Source organism: Passer domesticus, chromosome 3, assembly GCF_036417665.1.
Source record: "Passer domesticus isolate bPasDom1 chromosome 3, bPasDom1.hap1, whole genome shotgun sequence".
In the NCBI taxonomy this organism is placed as follows: Eukaryota; Metazoa; Chordata; class Aves; order Passeriformes; family Passeridae; genus Passer; species Passer domesticus.
Genome location: NC_087476.1, coordinates 24,275,051 through 24,294,337, shown reverse-complemented (window position 1 = coordinate 24,294,337; position 19,287 = coordinate 24,275,051). Strand labels below are relative to the sequence as shown.

The 19,287-nt window shown below is 40.6% G+C and overlaps 1 protein-coding gene across 6 annotated transcripts in view; it reads right to left on the bottom strand.

The window, feature by feature from the left end:
• The window catches only part of LRRC1 (leucine rich repeat containing 1), a 70,376-nt gene that overhangs the window by 34,985 nt on the left and 16,104 nt on the right, over positions 1-19,287 (bottom strand). For 3 of the 6 annotated variants that reach the window (XM_064412202.1, XM_064412205.1, XM_064412200.1), the window contains exons 2-4: positions 17,909-18,026; positions 4,301-4,379; positions 1,069-1,158 (exon numbers count right to left, since the gene is read on the bottom strand). In XM_064412202.1, coding sequence (XP_064268272.1) covers positions 1,069-1,158; positions 4,301-4,379; positions 17,909-17,942 — 203 coding nt within the window. In that variant the 5' untranslated portion in view covers positions 17,943-18,026. Of the gene's footprint in view, positions 1-1,068; positions 1,159-4,300; positions 4,380-17,908; positions 18,027-18,228; positions 18,285-18,312; positions 18,342-18,962; positions 19,104-19,287 lie in introns of those variants that run through there. The other 3 variants (XM_064412201.1, XM_064412203.1, XM_064412204.1) reach the window with 3 other exon arrangements.

Below are 19,287 nucleotides of genomic sequence, written 5' to 3'. Positions count from 1 at the left end.
GGGTAATGGTTGTGTGCAGCCAAGAGAGAATACTAAAGATGCATACCTATGCTCAAGGAGAACTGGACAAGTACACAAAACAGATTCATTATGAGCTATCAATTAGACAAACCAAAATCCAAAGCTCAGGAAATCCTCTGAACCAGAAACACACAGGGAATGGAAAAAAAGAGTCATCACACACACACACACATTGTTTCTCTAAACCCTCACTAGACATCTACTTAGGAACACAGAAGAAGGAAGCTGGGCTAGAGGAGCCTTTGAGCTGAATCAGCAGTCATTCTCATACATTTAAGTGAGGAGACATGGAACTACTACTTCTCCCTCAAATTGGAAGAGACGCCCTTTTCTCCTCTAAGGGGAAAGGCATTTCCCATCTGCCAATGTGGATGTTTACTTCAGTCAAAAGGATGCACACAAACATTGCTCACTTTTCACATCTCCCCTTTGAAAGTCTCTCCTTGCAATGCTGATCTACCTTCCAGAGCGAACAAACATCCTAAAAACATATATAATTTCATCTTAAAAGCTGTTCCATGAATTTTCATCTCCACAGCTCCCACTGAAGTTTTTTTCAAAACCAGACTGCTCCCATAGCTAGTTAGGAAGCTTCTAAATTTCCATCCTGATCACAGCCAGCTTTTACCCATCTGTTCTTGTGCCAGCAATTGCCTGGTTTTGAGCTAAGCTGCAAGCCATCTGACATGTTCACAATAATGGATCAATGGTCTACTTAGGAAAGCAAAAGGTCAGATCAGCATGACAAAACACTGAATTAATTTTGCACCTAAAATTCCAAGTTATTTTAAATCCTAAAGAACAGAGTCGAACTGTACACATACACACTACAGGTTCTCCATTAACCTGCTAATTTCAAGTGAAAATGCCATTTTTAGGGTGTTTTTAAACAGATTCCCTCCAACTTGAAAGAATAGAAAAAAAATAAGGGTAGACCTGTAAATAATTGTATAAGCGTATTAAATACAATTATGTGACTCATTTTTACAAGAAGTACAACAATAAAGAAAAAAAAAATTAAGAAGTAATAAAGTGCAAAAAACTTACTTCCCAATGTTTTCAGGTAGTGCTTGCAGAGAGATGTCATTTACTGAAAGACACGTCAGATTCTGCAATTCAGGAAAGCTTTCAGGCAACCTATGGAGATATTAATTCAAATCAAGGACTTCCAGAAGTACTCTCTTTCGTGTGAGTAAGACTTTACTTAGCAAATAGACAGAGAGAGAGAAAGGTCAGATTCTAGCATGACTCTCAGATAATTCTAAGGATCATAAAAAAACCACCTGTGATTTAGGGACTTTAAAGTTTATTCTGTGTCAAAGAACAGGTTGATATACCACTCTCTTCCCTGCACCCAATTTGCAACTTCAAAATGCTATAGGGCTTGAGAACATTTTAAGCATTTTCACAAAATTGAAAAATAAAATCAAACATATTAAAAAAAAAAACTACAACCTTTTTTACTATTATTTTCCTGTATAACCATATGGCAAAATGATTAAATTTTATTCTTGTTCAGACTCCAGTTACATACATTATAGCATGGCCATTTTGTATTAGCTGCTAGACTGCTCTTCAACTGCTGCTTTTTTGAAGAAACATGCTGTTCACTATGAAGACAATGTTCTGCTGTTACAGCATTTCACATTTACTGGTTCACAGCACAACAGCATGTTAACCCCCCCTTCTTATACTATAAAATGCAGTCATGTGCACAACACTCCCAAAGTTCCCAAAGCCCTTAGGTCCATCACCCAGCTGGTGTTCTCCAAGGCACAGCTCTCCATTCCCTCACTCTGAGGGGCTCCTGTGCCACTTGCTGCTCACTGGCCACACCAAGAAGCTCAGTTTGCAGTTGCACAAGAGACAGAATGAGATAAAGGGGCCAATTAGGTAAAGAAGCAGAAGCCCCTGGCCCAGCCACTCAACTTCTCCTCAGCCCCCAGAGCATGCAACCTAAGATCAAGCTGTAGCGTTTGGTTTGGCTCCTGCTCTCCCCATCTCCCAGCTCAAGGCACATGGTATGCCCTGCAGGCAACTTGACAGGCAAATACAACTCTGCACAGGGAGGACAGGGAGAAGGAAAAAGGCAAATTACAGTCTGGGGTGAGAGGGAGTTTTCATGTGATCAATTGTGTATTGCACTGCTTCATACTCTGGACCTTATTAATAGAAAATGCTCAGTATCTTCAAAATGGAGCTTCGAAAGCTCCACTGGGACCACTCATTATCATTTACACTCTTAACAGGTTTAAGAGTGGAGTTAAATAGTGTGATTGTCTTTTGCTCAGCCCTGATGTTAACAGGTAGTTGGACTCCACAATTACTGTAGGTCCCTTCCAACTAGAACTATTATATTCTCTCTACAGCTGGCACTGTACTTCCATACCTATAATAAATCTATAGATGTGTATAAATATAAATAAGTGCATCTGCTTTTTACTGATATAAATAATATGTAAACCTGAAATAATCTGAAAACAGCTGGAAAAATGGTCTGTCATCTTTAATGCTCAGTTTCATCAGTGATTTAAGTTTGACAATGAGGCAACACACTGTATTAGTGGTAGGACATTGCTTGCGAAGATCTCCAACTGACTTTTAAGCTTAGAGGAAATACAGACAAGAATCAATGTCTAAAAAAATGTTCCAGAATACTATACAAAAGTAACTATTTGACTGTCTCACTTTGCCTGGGCAAATCAGAGCAAAAAATTGATATGCTATTATGTAGGTAAAACTGAAATTCTGGCTCTCATCACAGAAATGCCTGGCAACCAAATGTAAACAGTTCCTGGCATCTGTGCTTTCTCACTTGAACTGCTTGGAGTGATGTTTTCCAGGACATGCATACGCTTTGCAGACACTCATCAAGAATTTTTAGAATTCCCTTAAATTATCAACACAGAGTTGTGAGATCTATTTCAACATCACTGAAAAACTCTTTTGTGAATTCCACAAAGCTGTAGCTGTGCATTAGAGGAACTGTTTAAGGAAACACATTACTCAGGCCTCAGGCTTTACTGAGCACACAGAATGAATGAAGAAGGGTAACTAGAACACTACTACTGACACTTTTGATTTCAATACCATGAGACACAGATCTGAGCTTTATATACTGCAACTGATGCCTGGAAAAAAGCTGCTCAGTGACCCTCACCACTTGTGTATCTAAACATCAGTTCAGCCTCAGTTTGCTTTGCTGGATTTTTGTGGTATTATTATCCTCACTATGTAAATAGGCTACAGAGCCACAGGGATTAAGATCACAAGTCTCCCTTTAATGCTCAGCGATGTGACTTTCAGAGAACTTAGGAGGCACTATGGGCAATATTCAAAGCACACTTCTGAAGAATCTGAGCTGTACACGTGGGAGAAGCAGTCTTGCAAAACCACTAGAGCTGCTTAAGCTCTCACAGACTCCTGTTTGTTAGCACAGCAGCAGCCCAGCCAGCCAGCCCTGCAAGTATCTGGCCATCTCAGTACAAAGCAAAGCAGGTCAGTGAGCACCCACTGTGAACACTCTGCCTTATGTGACTTGCTCAGCATCACAAAGGAGCTCTGTGGCAACGGCTGGTTCAAGAAATAGTTCTCCAAATAGTATTCAAAGGTTTTAACTGGCAAATCACCTCTTCTTTGCCAGTTCCATCCTCACAATATTAGATAAATTCCAAACTCTTTAGCAAATTGAACAGAGAAATGTAAACAAAACTCCTCTTCCATACTAGAAGTGTGCATAACCCCCAAACCTCAGCTCCTCAGAACACAGGCTGGCAGCAGACACAGCAGCCACTGACAAACACAGTGCATTTCTGCCTCATGTTACTGCATGTCACTGTGTCCCAATTGACGGGAGGGTGATGAAATGCTAGTCCAAGCTTTAATCATTAGTAAAAGCCATTATCTGCAGCAGCTGATCTAAAGTCTATTCCAAATCATCAGGCACCTGGGTTTGTGCCAATTCATTTGCTCTAACCAATTTGCTCTAACCATTGCTGTATCTTTCCATGTATGGACATGGTCTTCCTATGCATTTAAAAAAAGGGATGAAAATCATTTTATAGACAATCAGATTTACCAAAGCTGATTTTTCTGGTTGGCTAATTTCATCCCCACCCAAAGAAAGATGCACATCACTTTTTTATCTGAACTTTTGCTGCAGTCCCTGCCAGAAGCAAATGCTCTAGGTCACAATTTTTAAGGGCTTATGTAAAATCGTAATTGTTACAGCAAGACTGTGATTCTGGTATGTCATATACTAAGAAGAAGGTGAAGTTACCTAGTCAGTGGATTGCCACTGAAATCTGCTACCTGTAGTGCTCTGCAGAATGAGATGCTTTCTGGTATTTCAGGAATATCTGCAGAAGAAAAAAAAAAGGAAAAAACTGTCAGCAACTATACTGTATCTGCATTGAAATTATTGCTTAATAACAGTAAGTAACTCACTAATGCAAGGAGTTATCTTGGTATCCTTCAAGACATTTCAACATGCAAGACTGCTCCCTGTCCAAATACAGAACTACAGAAGCAGACCCATTTTGTGCTTTTTCACACCCCATTTTCCCCTCCTGCTCCATGTTCATCTTCCTACTACTCACCTGTCCTTGGACTGATCTTTATCGGACTCTGTCCATCAAAAGAATCAGACAACCAACATGCTAGGGCTGCCCTAAAGAGCCAATTATAATCTGAATCTCTGGTGAATTGAGCAATACATGCCCACGTTCTGTAGTGGAAGAAAGAACACGGGAAAGGGAAACAGTGGAAGGAAGAAGAGAATGTGCAAGTCTCTCCACGTGCAACTTACACTCATGGAGCAGAAACATCCTCCTTTACACCACAGCCAAGTAATTAAAAAATCATATTTACACCGACAGGTTGCAAATAAGTGCTAACATAACTACACCATTTCAGATAGCCAGGAAGTAAAAAGATATATTTGTACATGAAAACAGGTGGAGTTTTTTTCAAGGAACTTCAATACAGCACATCATGTCTAGTACATCTTAAGAAGATAAAATTGACTTGTGGCACTCTTACAGCAAACTGAATATCCACAAATAGCCTGTGAGTCTTCTGATTAAGTACTTGTTTACTGTCACTGAGATCTAGCAAAAATTTAAAAATATTTTTGTTTCCTTAAATGTCAAAATTATTCTTTATGATTAATTTTGAAAGTAATTTTAAAAAAGTAAAATTTTAAGTAAAGGTTGGACTTCTGTTTCAAAGTTTATGGCTATTTCTACTGACCTCACCAGCCACATATGATCTAAATACATTGAAAAAAAAATGGAAATTAGTTCTTTTCTTACCTAGCTAACTCAGAATTGACTACCTATGTATTTTGTTCAGATTTTCTCCCCAAAAGAGGTGTGATGGAGAAAGAAGGGTAGAAAAGAGGAAAGCACCTGCTCACCTCTTGCCAGATAACCTCACCAAATGCACCTAGCTTGAACATTTCCCAGCTCAGAACAAAATCACAGGAAGTTTTGAGTTGGAAAGCATCACCTAGTCCCACCCCTCTGCCACAGGCAGGGACACCTTCCACTAGACCAGGTTGCTCCAAGCCCCATCCAACCTGGCCTTGAAGACTTCCAGTAATGGGGCATCCACAGCTCCTCTGGGCAACCTTTTCCAGTCCCTCATCACCCTCAGAGCAGTTAATTTCTTCCTAAAATCTCATCCAAATCTCGTCAAATAGACACTGGAACTTCTATCTTTCATTACAGCAACAACAAATATGGACACTGAACTTGGCTAACCAACAGCAAGTAAAAAATGTCATCCACTATCTACTCTTCATGCTATTCTTCCCTGGGAAGTAGCTGGAAACGTTCTGAAAGGGACATCTCTATTTCAAAGCTTCTGAGGACTGAGAATTACTTATTTCTTTGCAACCAAGCCAGCATCCACAAATGCATTTACAATTCATTTATGTACACACACAACCCTTTCACACAGAGATACATGCTTTAGCATGACAATCATTCTCACTAATTAAAAACAAACTAACAAGCAAACGACAAAAAGTAAAGTTGAAGTAAAAATAACTATCCTAATTTTTTGGGGAAAAAATATATACATATAAAACCACAACATATAAAGCAGAAGATAAATCCTCAGTGAAGAGGTTTCTAAAACTAATCATGCTACTGACTTCCTCCACCAAAAGATAGTTTCACTGCCATACTGCAAATAGTTTCTCTTGTACTTCTGTATGATGTACTACAAAACCCAGAAAATATGCCTTCTCAGCAAAACTATTTTGACATGTTTTTTCTGTTATAACAGTCTTGGATACCATCTGTGAAAGCCAACAATCATCCAAGCTAAGGAAAAAAATCACTCCAATATATATAAGATACCATTTGCAATAACACAGCACTGCTTATAGTTTGGATGCATTTGCAAATTACTGAATCAGTTTTGGAAATAAAATGTGCTTTCCCAGACTACGAAGTCAGTACTCTGACAAAACAGAGCAAAACTCTTCAATAAGAAATGCAAACAGACACAGCAAAACCGGAGAATTTTCTTTTTGGGGTTTTTTCTCACATAATCTCTGACCCAGGAGATGTGGGTAAAGCAATGTTGGAAGGAAGACCTTGCCATGGTCAAGAGGCACTGGGTTAGAGAACACCTAGGCAGACTTGACTTTCAGAAGTCCAAGGGCCCTGTTGGTTCACAAATGCTGAGGGAGCTGGTGAACACCATGGCCAGGCCACTCATGATCATTTCTGAAAGGTCATGGGGATGAAGAGAAGTGTCTAAGGATTAGAAAAAAGCAAATGTCAGCTCAATCTACAAAAAAAGCAAGAAGGAGGACCCAAGGAACTGATGGCCTGCCAGCCTCACCTCAGTCCCTCCAAATGGATGACAAGAAGGTGATCAGAAATAGCATGGATTCACACCTGATGGAATTTATTGCCTTCCACAATTAAACAATTATCTGGATGGATGAGGGGAGAACAATGGATATTGTCTCTTTGGACTTCAGCAAGGCTTTTGACACTGTCTCCCACAATAACCTTGCAGGCAAACTCAGTAGGTGCAGACTGAATGAACAGACAGTGAGGTGGACAGAGAACTCACTGAGCTGTGAGTCCACACTCAGAGAGCTGTGTCACATTCTGGGCTCCCCAGTGTGAGACAGGGAGCTCCTGAAACAGCTCCAACAGAGGGCAACAAAGATGATTACGGGACAGGAGCACCCCTCTTACAAAGAAAGGCTGAGGGACCTGGGCCTGTTCACCTCAAGAAAAGACACCTGAGAAGGGAACTCTTCAATGTCTATCAGTATGTGAAGGGAGGGTGTCAAGAGGATGTTTCCAGGCTCTTCGTGGTGGTGCCAAGCAATACGACAAAAGGCAACAGACAGAAACTGATGCACAGGAAGTTCCACCTGACTATAAGGAAAAACATCTTTACTGTGCAGGTGGCCAAGCACTGAAACAAGTTGCCCAGAGAGGTTGTGGAGTCTTCTCCCTGGAAATATTCAAGAATGAACTGGACACAATCCTGTGCAATGTGGTCTAGGACAATCCTGCTTGAGCAGGGAGGTTGGATTAATGACCACTGTGATCCTTTCAAATGTTACCCCTTCTCTGATTTTGTAAAGTACATTTTCCTCCTCCTCATTTGATTCTTTTTCACTATTCATTTCTCTCCTCTGCCTATCTGGACAAAAGGATGGACAAAAATTCAGTGCAGCTCTCTGAAGCGAGGATCATTACACATTTACTGAAGTCAAAAATGTTGAAATGTAACTCATTTTCATTGCCAAGCATCTTAAAAAGGTTTCTCAAGCAAAACACAAGTTAAGATACTTTATCACTACGTGTGAAAACTAGTGTAACATTGCATTAAATAAATGAATTCAGAAGAGAAAAGAAGAGGCACATTTTACTGTATGACAAAAAAAGTGAGTGATAATTGCAGCACAGATGATAACAGTACATAATAAAACCACTGACTTAATCAACTGGAATGCAGCAGAGGATATTAAAATATATATAAAGAAGTCCTTGTGTCTTCTGATGGATTAAGCACCTTTCATCATTAGTGTTGAGTACTCAATTTTGTTACAGACATTAACATGTATGTACCTGCCAATATCAGCAACAGTAAGGTTGAATACTTTTCTTGCCACTGCTGGATAACCAGCTCAAATCCTACTTAAATATCTAGGATTCTTCTAATGCTACACTCTGATGAATGCTTCGCATTTACACGATGCCCCAGATGTTCTGGTATGCAGATTGTGCAGCACTGCTAATAATAAAGCCATAAACCAAACATAAGCCCTGTGACGTGTGACAGCACAGATACACTGACAGCAGAAATGAAGTTCTGGCAGCAGCAGTGGATCAAAATCAAGCTCAGCAGTCATGTATACAAGAGGGCATGGGTCCCTTTCTCCATTCAAAACACCTCATCATATGTTTCTATGTTTATTGTTACAGTTTGCAGAAGAATTTGCTAACAATTTAGCAAGTCCTGTACAAGTAACTTTAGAAGTAAGTTTGACACTAGGGAATTCTGTACTGCCTAGATAAGGAAATTACTTCTGAAAATCCTTCTGATTGATGATAATCCTTTCCTCCTCCCCCCACCTTTTTTTTTTTTTTAAGATTTTTACAACAGTTACATCACTCAATCCACATTCCCCCACTTTCCTTCCTCTAATGACTGGGAGGGTTATTTTTAAACTGATAAAATTTCTGTATGGCATATTTTTCCAGCATTCTATATTAAATTTCAAGAACTGATAATATTCCATCTACACAAAGGCTACAGTACAGCCAGCATCCTTTATACCTCCTGCAATATTGAACATAATTTCCAACACCTAATCAATATCACAACAGGAAAGTCCTGGCCTGTGACAGGGCTGCCAGATCAGAGCTACTCAAACAGTGACTATTAAGTAAAAGAAAGAAATGTATTTTTGCAAGAACTTTGCTGAATTCTCAGATATGAAAGATGCCCCACATTCCTCAGGGAGAGTTTACCATGCTCAAGAGTCCTTCAGGGAGAAACTACTGGATGCAGTCATATTTTCCAGCTATGAAGGCAACACAGAGCACTGTGTGTTAGGAGCACTGGAGCTGGCACACTGCATACACCCCAGCCAGAATCAGCTGAACAGACCTGATTTACCTGGTCAGAGTGGAAAGTCCACCAAGAGGTATATACAGCACTTTTACATAAGACAAAATACCTTTCACTGCTTAGGAACTAGTATTAATTCATAAATGTAATTCAGCAGCTGATTAGTTTACACCAAATTGATACCCAAGGAAGCCCATTCTAGATTCAAAGACTGTGAACCCATGCAGCACAATCCCTCAGGAGAGATAACCAGCAGCAAACCCGGTCTCATCCATTCAATTCAATACACAGATTATTTTTCATCCCTTTCTTTTCACATACATAATATACATTATCAACTACAGTATATACACACACACCACACACACCAAAGGTTCATTGAAGCATTAAGCACCGCAACACTCAAGAGATTTAGGAGCCTAAAGGTTCTCTTGTCACTTCCAGGGAGGTTCCTCCGTGTCACCCACCTTCTCAGAGGGATCCCTGACAAGCCTGCTCTTGGAAAAACTCAGTTTTCCAGCCCTGCTCCCCACCTCTCCTCCCTCTACTAAACCTGGAAGAAAACTGCCCACTTTGTCAAATACCTTTCAAGTGGGAATTTGTGCTGCAGGCATTTGTTTGTCTTTTTGCAGGGCTCTCCAGCTGGAAAGCCCAGCTGAGCAGGCTGCTGTGTCACAGATGTCCCCACCACATCTCTCCACCCTCCCAAAAGCAGTCACATGCAGCTCCCAAGGGTCTGATCCTGCAGGGGGAGGGATGGAGGAAGGTTACTTATCCTCTGCCTCCATTTCCATACTGAGATCATGACATTCACATTGATCAGACAGGTTTCCCTTTTTTAAAACCAGGAGGCTCTGCTACCAGCCCTGAAGTCAGAAGTAATCAACCTCTTTCAATGAAGTGCTGCAAATTTTGGGGCACAGTGTGACAGGAGTCATGTGGCTCTTGCAAAGTCTATTGAGATGAAGTGGTTCTTGAACAGGTTGTAACATTTTCCTCTTCAGGCTCTGAAGCTGAGGATATACAACATACAAGAGATGAAGCTCTTTCAAGACCTGTCTTTAAAGCTTTAAGGAAAATTCACCAACAGGTTCAGGTTGCATTTTCTCAAGTAAATCCCTTACTGAATAATTAACAAGAAACTGAAGAGACATGTCTCATTTCTCCTCCTCACTGCTTCTGGAAACATCTCTTTTCAAAACAACTAGGGACAAAGTCCACACAAAACAGCATTTCACGCACACATTTATATGGGACATGTTACTGGAAAGAAAACTGTGCAGGGACATGAAAACAAGCTGGGTTTTTGAACAGGTAGCAGCTGTAATTCAACAGACTATCCTCAGCTGCAGCAAGCAGCAGCAACAGAGATCGGGAGCTGTAAATTTGAAACAGGAGGAAAAAAGAAGAAGGGAAGAGAGAGTGAAGAGCTGGAAGACCAGATCACAAGGAAACAATAGTTCCAGGTGAATTAAGTGGAAGAGCCCAAGTTTGACAACAAATTTATACATGCCAGTCAAGAGTTAAACAAAAGAGTTAATGGAGATATTTTTATAAGAATTTCCACCTTGGACCTCAAGGATAATAGGAATTAAATACTATTAGTCTGAGAAGTAAGGGTAAAAAATGTGAAAACTTGTATTCTACGTACAAAGCTGTGGATAAGAGAAAGTGTTTTAACTGTTTTAACAGCAAAATTCCAGATTTATTCCAGATTAATTCTTCATTAACTTCATTGTCATGTCATTTTACATTCTCAATAAAATAGAAACCAAAACCCAAGCAAATCTGTGAATACAATAACTAACAACTGTCTGCAGATTACCATTTTATGATCTCTAATCCAGATTATCCAGAAAATTAAGTCTTTATTTTATGTCACTCCTATATGTACTGTCTGATGATTAACACTCTAGCTGACACTTCAGGAGGCCTAAGCTTGGCCTGCTCCTCTCCACAGCTTTCCTTTGACTTTGTTTGAAGGCACTATTGCTAAATGCACACATAAGTACATTAGCAAAGTCTCATCAGAAATAACTGTTAAATCTGGCAGAACATGCCATAGTGGAAAAATCCACTTTTCTGTAATCTATTTAAAAATAACATCTTCTAGACTTCTCTAATTAATTATTCTGTCATGAGATTTCATTTATCTTCTCTTTCGCAATCACAATCAGCACCTGCTGCTTCTCACCTCTCCTTGATGAGAAGCCCTGCGCAAGGACATGGTCCAGTAATTGCTCTCCTCACCTTACTTCTCCTGCTGCATATAAAGCTCTCCTCTTCCTCCAACCTACTGACATCAAATTAATTTTAATGACACAGATTCACAAATCAGAGTCACTTTTACATCACTTCTTCAAAGTAAGTAAGAATTTCTACAAGTCTGAGGCACTCTGCAGAGATCCAGAGTCCAGAAGTAATTTGCAGTAGGTGTTTCTTTCTTCCCTAATATGGTCCTTTCTACATCAATCCCTAAACCTCATGTGTAAGACATTAAAGTGATGATGTTTTTAAGCACAAACTAACCTCAAGAGAGAAATGGAAAATAATACAAAGTTATGTCACAAGAAATTAGATGTGTCATAAAAACCCCAACATCAAAACTCAAACATACAACTGTTAGCAAGCGACCACCTAAAAGAGCAAAAAATTCTCTTATCTCCAAGTCTATTTTTCTTTCATTAGCACAAAAAAAAAATCCCCACAAAACCAAAAACCAGTTACTATTCAGACTATATGCAGTTACTATATGCAGAATGAAGCTTAAGTTACTCTACCACCATACAAAACACAACAGTCTCTGGTGGGGTGTTCCATCACTTTCATGTGTACACACTGGGGTTGCAGCAACTGCATTCACAGGATGCTTTCTGGTATCAGATAAGACATATCCATGCAGGAGTAGGAGAGCAAATCTTGTTTGTAAGCACTCACTTGGACACAAATCAGTTCAGAAGGCAAACAAGCAACATGCAGCAGTTCCACATGTTAACAAAATAGATGCATTGTCAACTACACTGCCTTCCAGCACAGGTTGCTGGCTTGGACTTTTTTCCTTGTTCACTGAGCAAGAAAGCATTTATTCCCATCTATTTCTTAGCATTCTAGGTGTTGCTATTTGCCACCAGACCTGTATCAGCACGTTCATGGTAAGGCAGCTGGTGGCAGGCAGAGAAGAAGAGGATTTCATGGATGAAGTCTCTGCTCAGGTGCTGTGGAAATGCAGCAGACATGGACAGCCAGACTCCAGGAAAGGGCACAAAGCAACAGCAGCAGCTGCCAGACAGGAGAGCAGATCCATGTGAGGATGTGGGACAAGATTAGAAGACTCAAAAGCGCTTCTCCCTACTTAGCTTATCTCTTCACTGTAAAATAGCTGGATCACCAGCCCAGGCTGAACCAAAACAAGTGTTCAAGCCTTTCCTCCTTCAGGATATCTAGTTTGAAAAAATACTGATTATCTTGTTTTCAGTGGGGGAGAGGAAAAGAGGAACACTTACTTTGTGGGCAGAAGGGAAGGATCCTGCAGTACAGATAACAGGCATACCTTGGAGAGCAGGTGGCTGAATTCAAAAGGGAAAGCACTAATGTGCAGGCACTGATACAAACAAGTGAGCTGAGTCTCAGACAGCAAAGCAAAAATTCTACACCACCCTTCAGCAAGATGGACTGATGGACACTCTGCAGGAAAGCTTCTGCCTACTCACTAGGCCCTCTAATTACTTGTTGAGTAAAATTTACCTATCACACAATGCATGTGGTGTCCTGAGGATGACCAAGATCTCTGAAAAGACTTTCAATTGGGTTGTAAAGTGACTAAAAAGAATAAACACTTCAAATAAAAAGCAGAAATATCAAATTGCCTACAGCTGAAAGTAGGAGAGTTAAATACCACTGTTGTAGAGTTCTCCAAGCAAGATGCCACAGCAAAATCCATCACTGCTCAGTTCACAAAGTAATGGATCTCAGCTCCATAGAGAGCTGAATCAGCAAACAGAACAGGAATAATTTATCTACCAATAAGATAAAAAACAATTTAATTCTCCCACTGCACTCACACTTGCATCTTTTCCACAGTTTTGAGTCTTGGACATAACACCAAACTGCAAGGTTACAGACCACCTCCACACCATCTGAGTCTCCTTACCTGCTGCCAGCTGGAAAGTCACTACAGACAGTCAGTGCAAAACTGCCAGCACAGAGCAACTAGCAATGCTATGGGCTTGCACGACCAAGTCCTTGGTATACACTTTCAATGGAAGCAAGAGCAGCAGCAGCAAAGTCTGCCAGGCTTTGATCACAAATAGACAGCAACTCACAGTCAGACACAGCAGTGGAGGAAGCTCCTCTCCTACAAAAGCAATGGGGTCAGCCTGCATCTGAGAAAGAATGGTTCAAATGGCACTCCTGAAGCTAGGAAGGATAGGAAAGCCACTCCAGTGCCCAATTCCTACTATCCTAGCTCACAGTGACTTTCTTTTTATGCTAAAAGAGCTGAATGAAACAAGCTGCTGACAGTCTGTCAATGGCTGTGAAAGGTGTATGACATTAAGAACAAAAAACCTGGCTTCCACAGCACACCTGTTCAGAGAAAGCGTGTGCAGGATAGAAATTTCTTTCAAATAAGAATACAACAGTTAAATTAACACCTTCAGGGCATTTTAAGGAACATGCAATATCATGACAAAAACTCATCAGTGGAGCTTGGAGGATTTAGTATTTGTCAAAGGCAAACAACACCCCTCTTCTTGGAGAAGAGGGATACTAAAAAGGACTGCACCACCTCTGCAAGAACACAGCATACATGCATCATAACCCTGAATATCAGCATGCATTAAATTAACTACAGAAACTTTATGCATTGCCCCTCCTGTCTAGAAGAAGCTACAGAACAAGAAAAGCCATTAACATTTTAATGAACCTGGGATAGCAGGGCCCTAAGCTTTAAGAATTTGGCCTCCAGGGGTTGTGCAAGAAGAAAAGGGGATGGAGTGGCTGAATGAAATCTCTGGGGGATGAGCAGCAGGGGTAGCAACCAGCTACAACTCACAGGGATCTGAAACTCAGGGCATGCCTCTGGAAGAAAGGGAAGTTAAATGAAGTGCCAGTCGAGGCACCAGGAAAGAACTGCAGACATTCGAGCACATTTTTCTGTCTTTGGAGACTGCACTTTATAAATCACAGGGTCTTTCAGGACTTACCTAAGAGAATGTCCAAGTGCTGTGGGGTAAAAAAATAGCACACAGGCACTTCTCACTGTGCTTAGAGCAGAATCTCCCTCTCCCTCTTGCAGAGCAACGACTTTCACTGGAGCTCAGCACAAAGCACCTGAGCCCTACCCAAACTTTAGGGTCATCAAGCAAGAATGCTTCAGCAACCCAGTGTCCTCACAGAATTCACCCGTGGTATGAAAATCTAGGAAATTATTTAATTAAGCCCGGGGAGTCTGAGGGAACCAGCAGTAGCTTCAGACACACAGCAGGTGAGTATCTATCTCAGAAGATTCCTCAGGGAACACTCTTGAGTTTCAGACATGCTTTGCCAGCAACACAAAAACTCAGGCATGTACTGTTGAAATCTTACTGAGTCTGTTTTCTTTAGCCTTAGAATAAGTACATGAACTTTTTGAACAACTTGATACCAAGAAGCAGAGATAAACTGGATTGCCAAATAACCTTCAAAGTGCTCACCATCACTATGCTGTTTTCTTCGCACAGCTTCTCTGCCCTCTTATATTCCAGTCCTTGATTCATCCTTTCAACCTTAGCACAAAATTCAGCCTCAGCCAGACTAGAAAAGCACAGTAGGGATGCTTCCTAGGAAAATCTGCATGAACACATGGGCCTTGCAGGGCATGAGAAATAGCATCAACATGCAAATACTCCAGGAAAGGTTTAAGAATATATGGCTGCTAGCCTTTCCAAATCCTTTTCCTTCTGCACCACTGAGGCTATCCTTACCCTCCACAGACTTCTCATACATACACAGGGAGCATCAAATTTACATCTGCTCAAGACTTTTTAGTTTTATTTCTTTGAACGTTTTTGTAGTTCTAGATTCACTCATTAACAAAGAAACTGCGTAAAGAATTTATTATTGTAGCACATTTTTAACACAGATACTAGCATGTCTTGGGCATTGCAGAACACCTGAGAATTTAAGAGAGACACTACTCAGAGTTTCCCAAGTGCCTACAAAGCAGGGCTACTTACACAGCACATAATGCTGTATGGCACAGGCATACAGAGCTATCTCCAGAGATCAGCAGAGACTGATCCCTCCTCCAGATTCAGCACCTCACAACTGGTCACTGCAGCTTGGAAGGGCACCCAAGCCCACCCATTTGACGCACCCACCATCTCATGTGGCTTCAAAGACCATATGTTGGCCAAAGGGTTATAAAGTAGGAGAAAGGAAGACATATTACCATTTTATTATGGCAGAAATTGAAGTACTCTGTTTATTCAAAACCTTTTCCTCATTCTGTGATGAGAGATTAAAACAGAAAAAGCTATTCCCATGTAGAGAACATTAAATGAATTTATATCTGCATTTTTAAGCTCTTGAGGAAACAAAATGGCCAGAACTGAAGGCAATTAGTGCACCAAACCAGACAACTAGAACAACAAAAAACACAGAACAATGATCTCTTATTTCCCAAGCTCAGATGTCACCATCACACTTTCCTATTCATGCAGCATACTGCATTTTGAAAAGCAGGGCTGTTTTCTCTGCCTGAAAGGAATATGATGAGTTCCTATTTTTTTTTCCTAAGTAGTTTTGGGCAGTCAGAAAAACAAAACCTTTCAGAGTGCAAACCACTGAGCAGGACAAACCTGCGGCAGGTTCAGAATGAGACATACTGGCAGGTGGATTCAAAATACAAAGCTAATAAATTAAAACACCGTAAATCTCAAAAACCTTTTGCGAGAATTCCCCCTGCAGCATCCCAGATGGCGTGTGTTTTGCCTTTTGATTTGGAGAACCATGAGACAATCATAAAAATGGCCAAACAGTGGAAAGTAAGACTAGTTATTTTCCACCACGGCCCCCCTGCACCACATTGCACGGTGCATTTTCAATTTGAAGAGTCAAGTCATGCAGTAACTGTGACATAATTAAGCAGAGGGAAATGGTATCAGTCACCTTCTGCAATGAACCACAGAGAAAAGAAAGCAATGCAATAAAATGGGTAATTAACACTGAACCTTGGATATAGGAAGGGAACTGCTCCCTGCCACCTGCATTAGTTCAACCCATTACTGGAAAAAAATACTTCCCTGTGCAGTAACTTCTAATGACACACACATCTACCCAGCCATAAACATTCACACCATCTGCTCTTGTTACAGTTGAGTTCTCAAGCCAACTTCCAAGCCAAGCTGACAAGAGTTCACATGGCTCTGATCCACCAGCTCTTTTCCAACTAGTTATTCATTTGCAAAGAGAATTACTAAGCCAACAGAGGGTTTCTTTTTGTATAAAGTCTGTCACTGACAGCACCCAACTCAGCCAAACTCAGTAGCCAAATACCACATCAACTAATGTTCATGTATTTCTAAAATGTTTTAACTAATCTGTCTCTTCAGTCTCTGGGGTTTTTTCCAGTTTTCTTCCCTTAAAAGATTTTCCAAATGTACATAAAATTATACGGTTCACAGAAATTTTTCAGCAATTGCCTGGAGACTCATCACGCTTCATCAATTATATTATCAGATAAAGATAGAATTTAAAGCACCAAACAAAAAAAGGAAATATGCTATGGAAAGGTGAAGTACCAACAATATTCTTCAGCCACAAAGTTTATGTGAAGTCAAACCATCAAGAAAAAGAAGACTCCCTGTTACACTGTTTATTTTCTTGAATATTCAGTTACAACCCTCATTTATTTACAAGGTTACACAACCTTGATCGCTCCCACCCCTTCCATCACAGCTGAGAGAGCATTTTGTGCACAACCACTGCACGTAAGGAAGCAAAAATAGCTGACAGTTGCTCTAATTTGGTAACACAGATTCACTGTTTTTAGATCACTGGGTCAAAAGACTGCTTAAAGGTGACCTACCAGCCCCTGAACTTCTCGTAGAACTAGTAAGTTCACCAGGCCACAGGAAAAAAAAAAAGATGTTTTCACTCCATCACAATGCAGGACAATATATGCAGCAAGCATTGCAAGCAAACAATAAACCCATGCTGATTCCAACAACACATTTTAGAAGATAAATTCAGAAAAGAATGCTGGGAGAAACTATCTTTGCAGTTGACAGACTGATTCTTCTTCCAAAAGTACAACTAGAAATACCAGCACTCTGCCTCTTGCTAATCCCAGGTAAAGAGCAAAGCAGAGATAAAGAACTGGACTTCTAACCCACAGGCAGTCCTTTTTAAGGACAGAAAGCTGCTTTTTCTTTTTTTCAATTTTTTTTTCTGGTTTTTTTCCATCTCTAAATGCCAGGCATTTCAGAGAGCTTGGAAAAGAAGTCAACATTGTGACAGATACATATATGAAACTACTACATGAAGCATTTTTTAAATTGAAAAATAAAGCAGGCTCTCAGAAACACAGAACTACAATCAAGCACTATTTTATTTCTACCACAAGCTCCCTTCTGCTCTTCCCCTTGTTCCCTCTAGAACTAGAGGTAAATCCATGAATTAGACAAGAAAGCATTCTGTAGGACAGATAGTTTGAGACAGAAAAACCCTACTAACCCAGTTTTCTAACCATGTCATAAGACAGTATAGAATCAAACAAATTAACCTTGGAGCTCACCATTTCGAGACAAATCAAGTTCCACCAGCTGCATGAAATTTGCTATTTCTGGAGGGAGCCGTTGGATTTCATTATCACTAAGTCCAAGTTTCCGTAACTTCACAAGCTGGAAGAAAGGCTGAAGGAGAGAAAAAAATACATTTCAAAAAATAATCAAAAAACTCACATATAGGCACGATAAATTATGAGGAATAACTGGAATCACTTTCAAAATATGAGCTAATTAAAGCTATTTCATGGCATTAGTTATGCAGATGTCCTTCACACCTGTACCAGAACAAATATTTTGTTTTAATTTTCACATGCAGACAAACTATAACCTGTATTTTAGCTAAAATGAGAATGCTGGGGAAAAAAATAATCGATAAAGCTTGCTGTTAAAGATCAATGCAGATAGACACTACCAAAAGCCAGAGTGCCAGCTTCAAGTCATTAATGGGATAAGGCTACCAAGCAGAGTAATTAAAAGCATCCTAATTACACACCAGGGCTCATTAGGAAGTTAATGCAGAGGGACACTTCCTAAAAGCAAGATCCAGAAAATTGATGAAGAGGGGCTGACAAGGTCTTCTGCAGCAGAAAACACCAAAACCAACTAGGTTACAGAACCAGCCTCCCCCAGGCTGGCTTTCTTTCCAGCCTCAAACACCCTCTGTTCTATGGCCCAGTTTCAGAAGGACTAATCAAAGTTGGGCAGCATTTCAGGTCTTCTTTGCTTGAGGAAAAACCCAGCCCAGCCCTGTCCATGTGAGAACACAGCACACAATGCAGACAGAGTGCTAACATTCCCTGACCCAGCTACGGGCTCAGGGGTCCGGCAGCCCCCAAGAAAAAATAACAACCAAATAGGCCAAGCTGAAAGTCAGGTCAACCCCAGCCACTGGGAGCAGTGACTGAAAAAGGATCATCTAAAACCCATTGAGATGTAGGCATTGCTAAGAAAATTGTGGAGCTCTTATCAAAACTTTCCTTTCTTCCAGGCAGGCCTTTCAAGGAGAGTGACTGCAAGGGGTGAGGATTTGTGCAGAATGAAATGACTTTACACACAAGTCACCTGGAGCAAAACTGAACAGACTTCTTCAATTTTGAGTGAGTTTTGTGCCCCTGGAATGCACAGGGAGTTTGACCCAGCAGTCAAACATGTGCATCTCACCCACTCACAGCATGCGTGCATGCCTGCACGCCCATGGTTTTGCCACCTTAGTGTGGATAGATAGAATGTAGAAGAATAGAGACAGTGGTGAAGGTAATCTCACCCCTAAGGAGTTACAGCTGGGCTAATTATCAAGAATTAAGATGGAGTTTGTTGGCTGTGCAGAGGAGGAGGAGAAGGAGTCAGTGCTGTGAGGAGCTGCCCATGAGAAATCACCAAGAAGGTA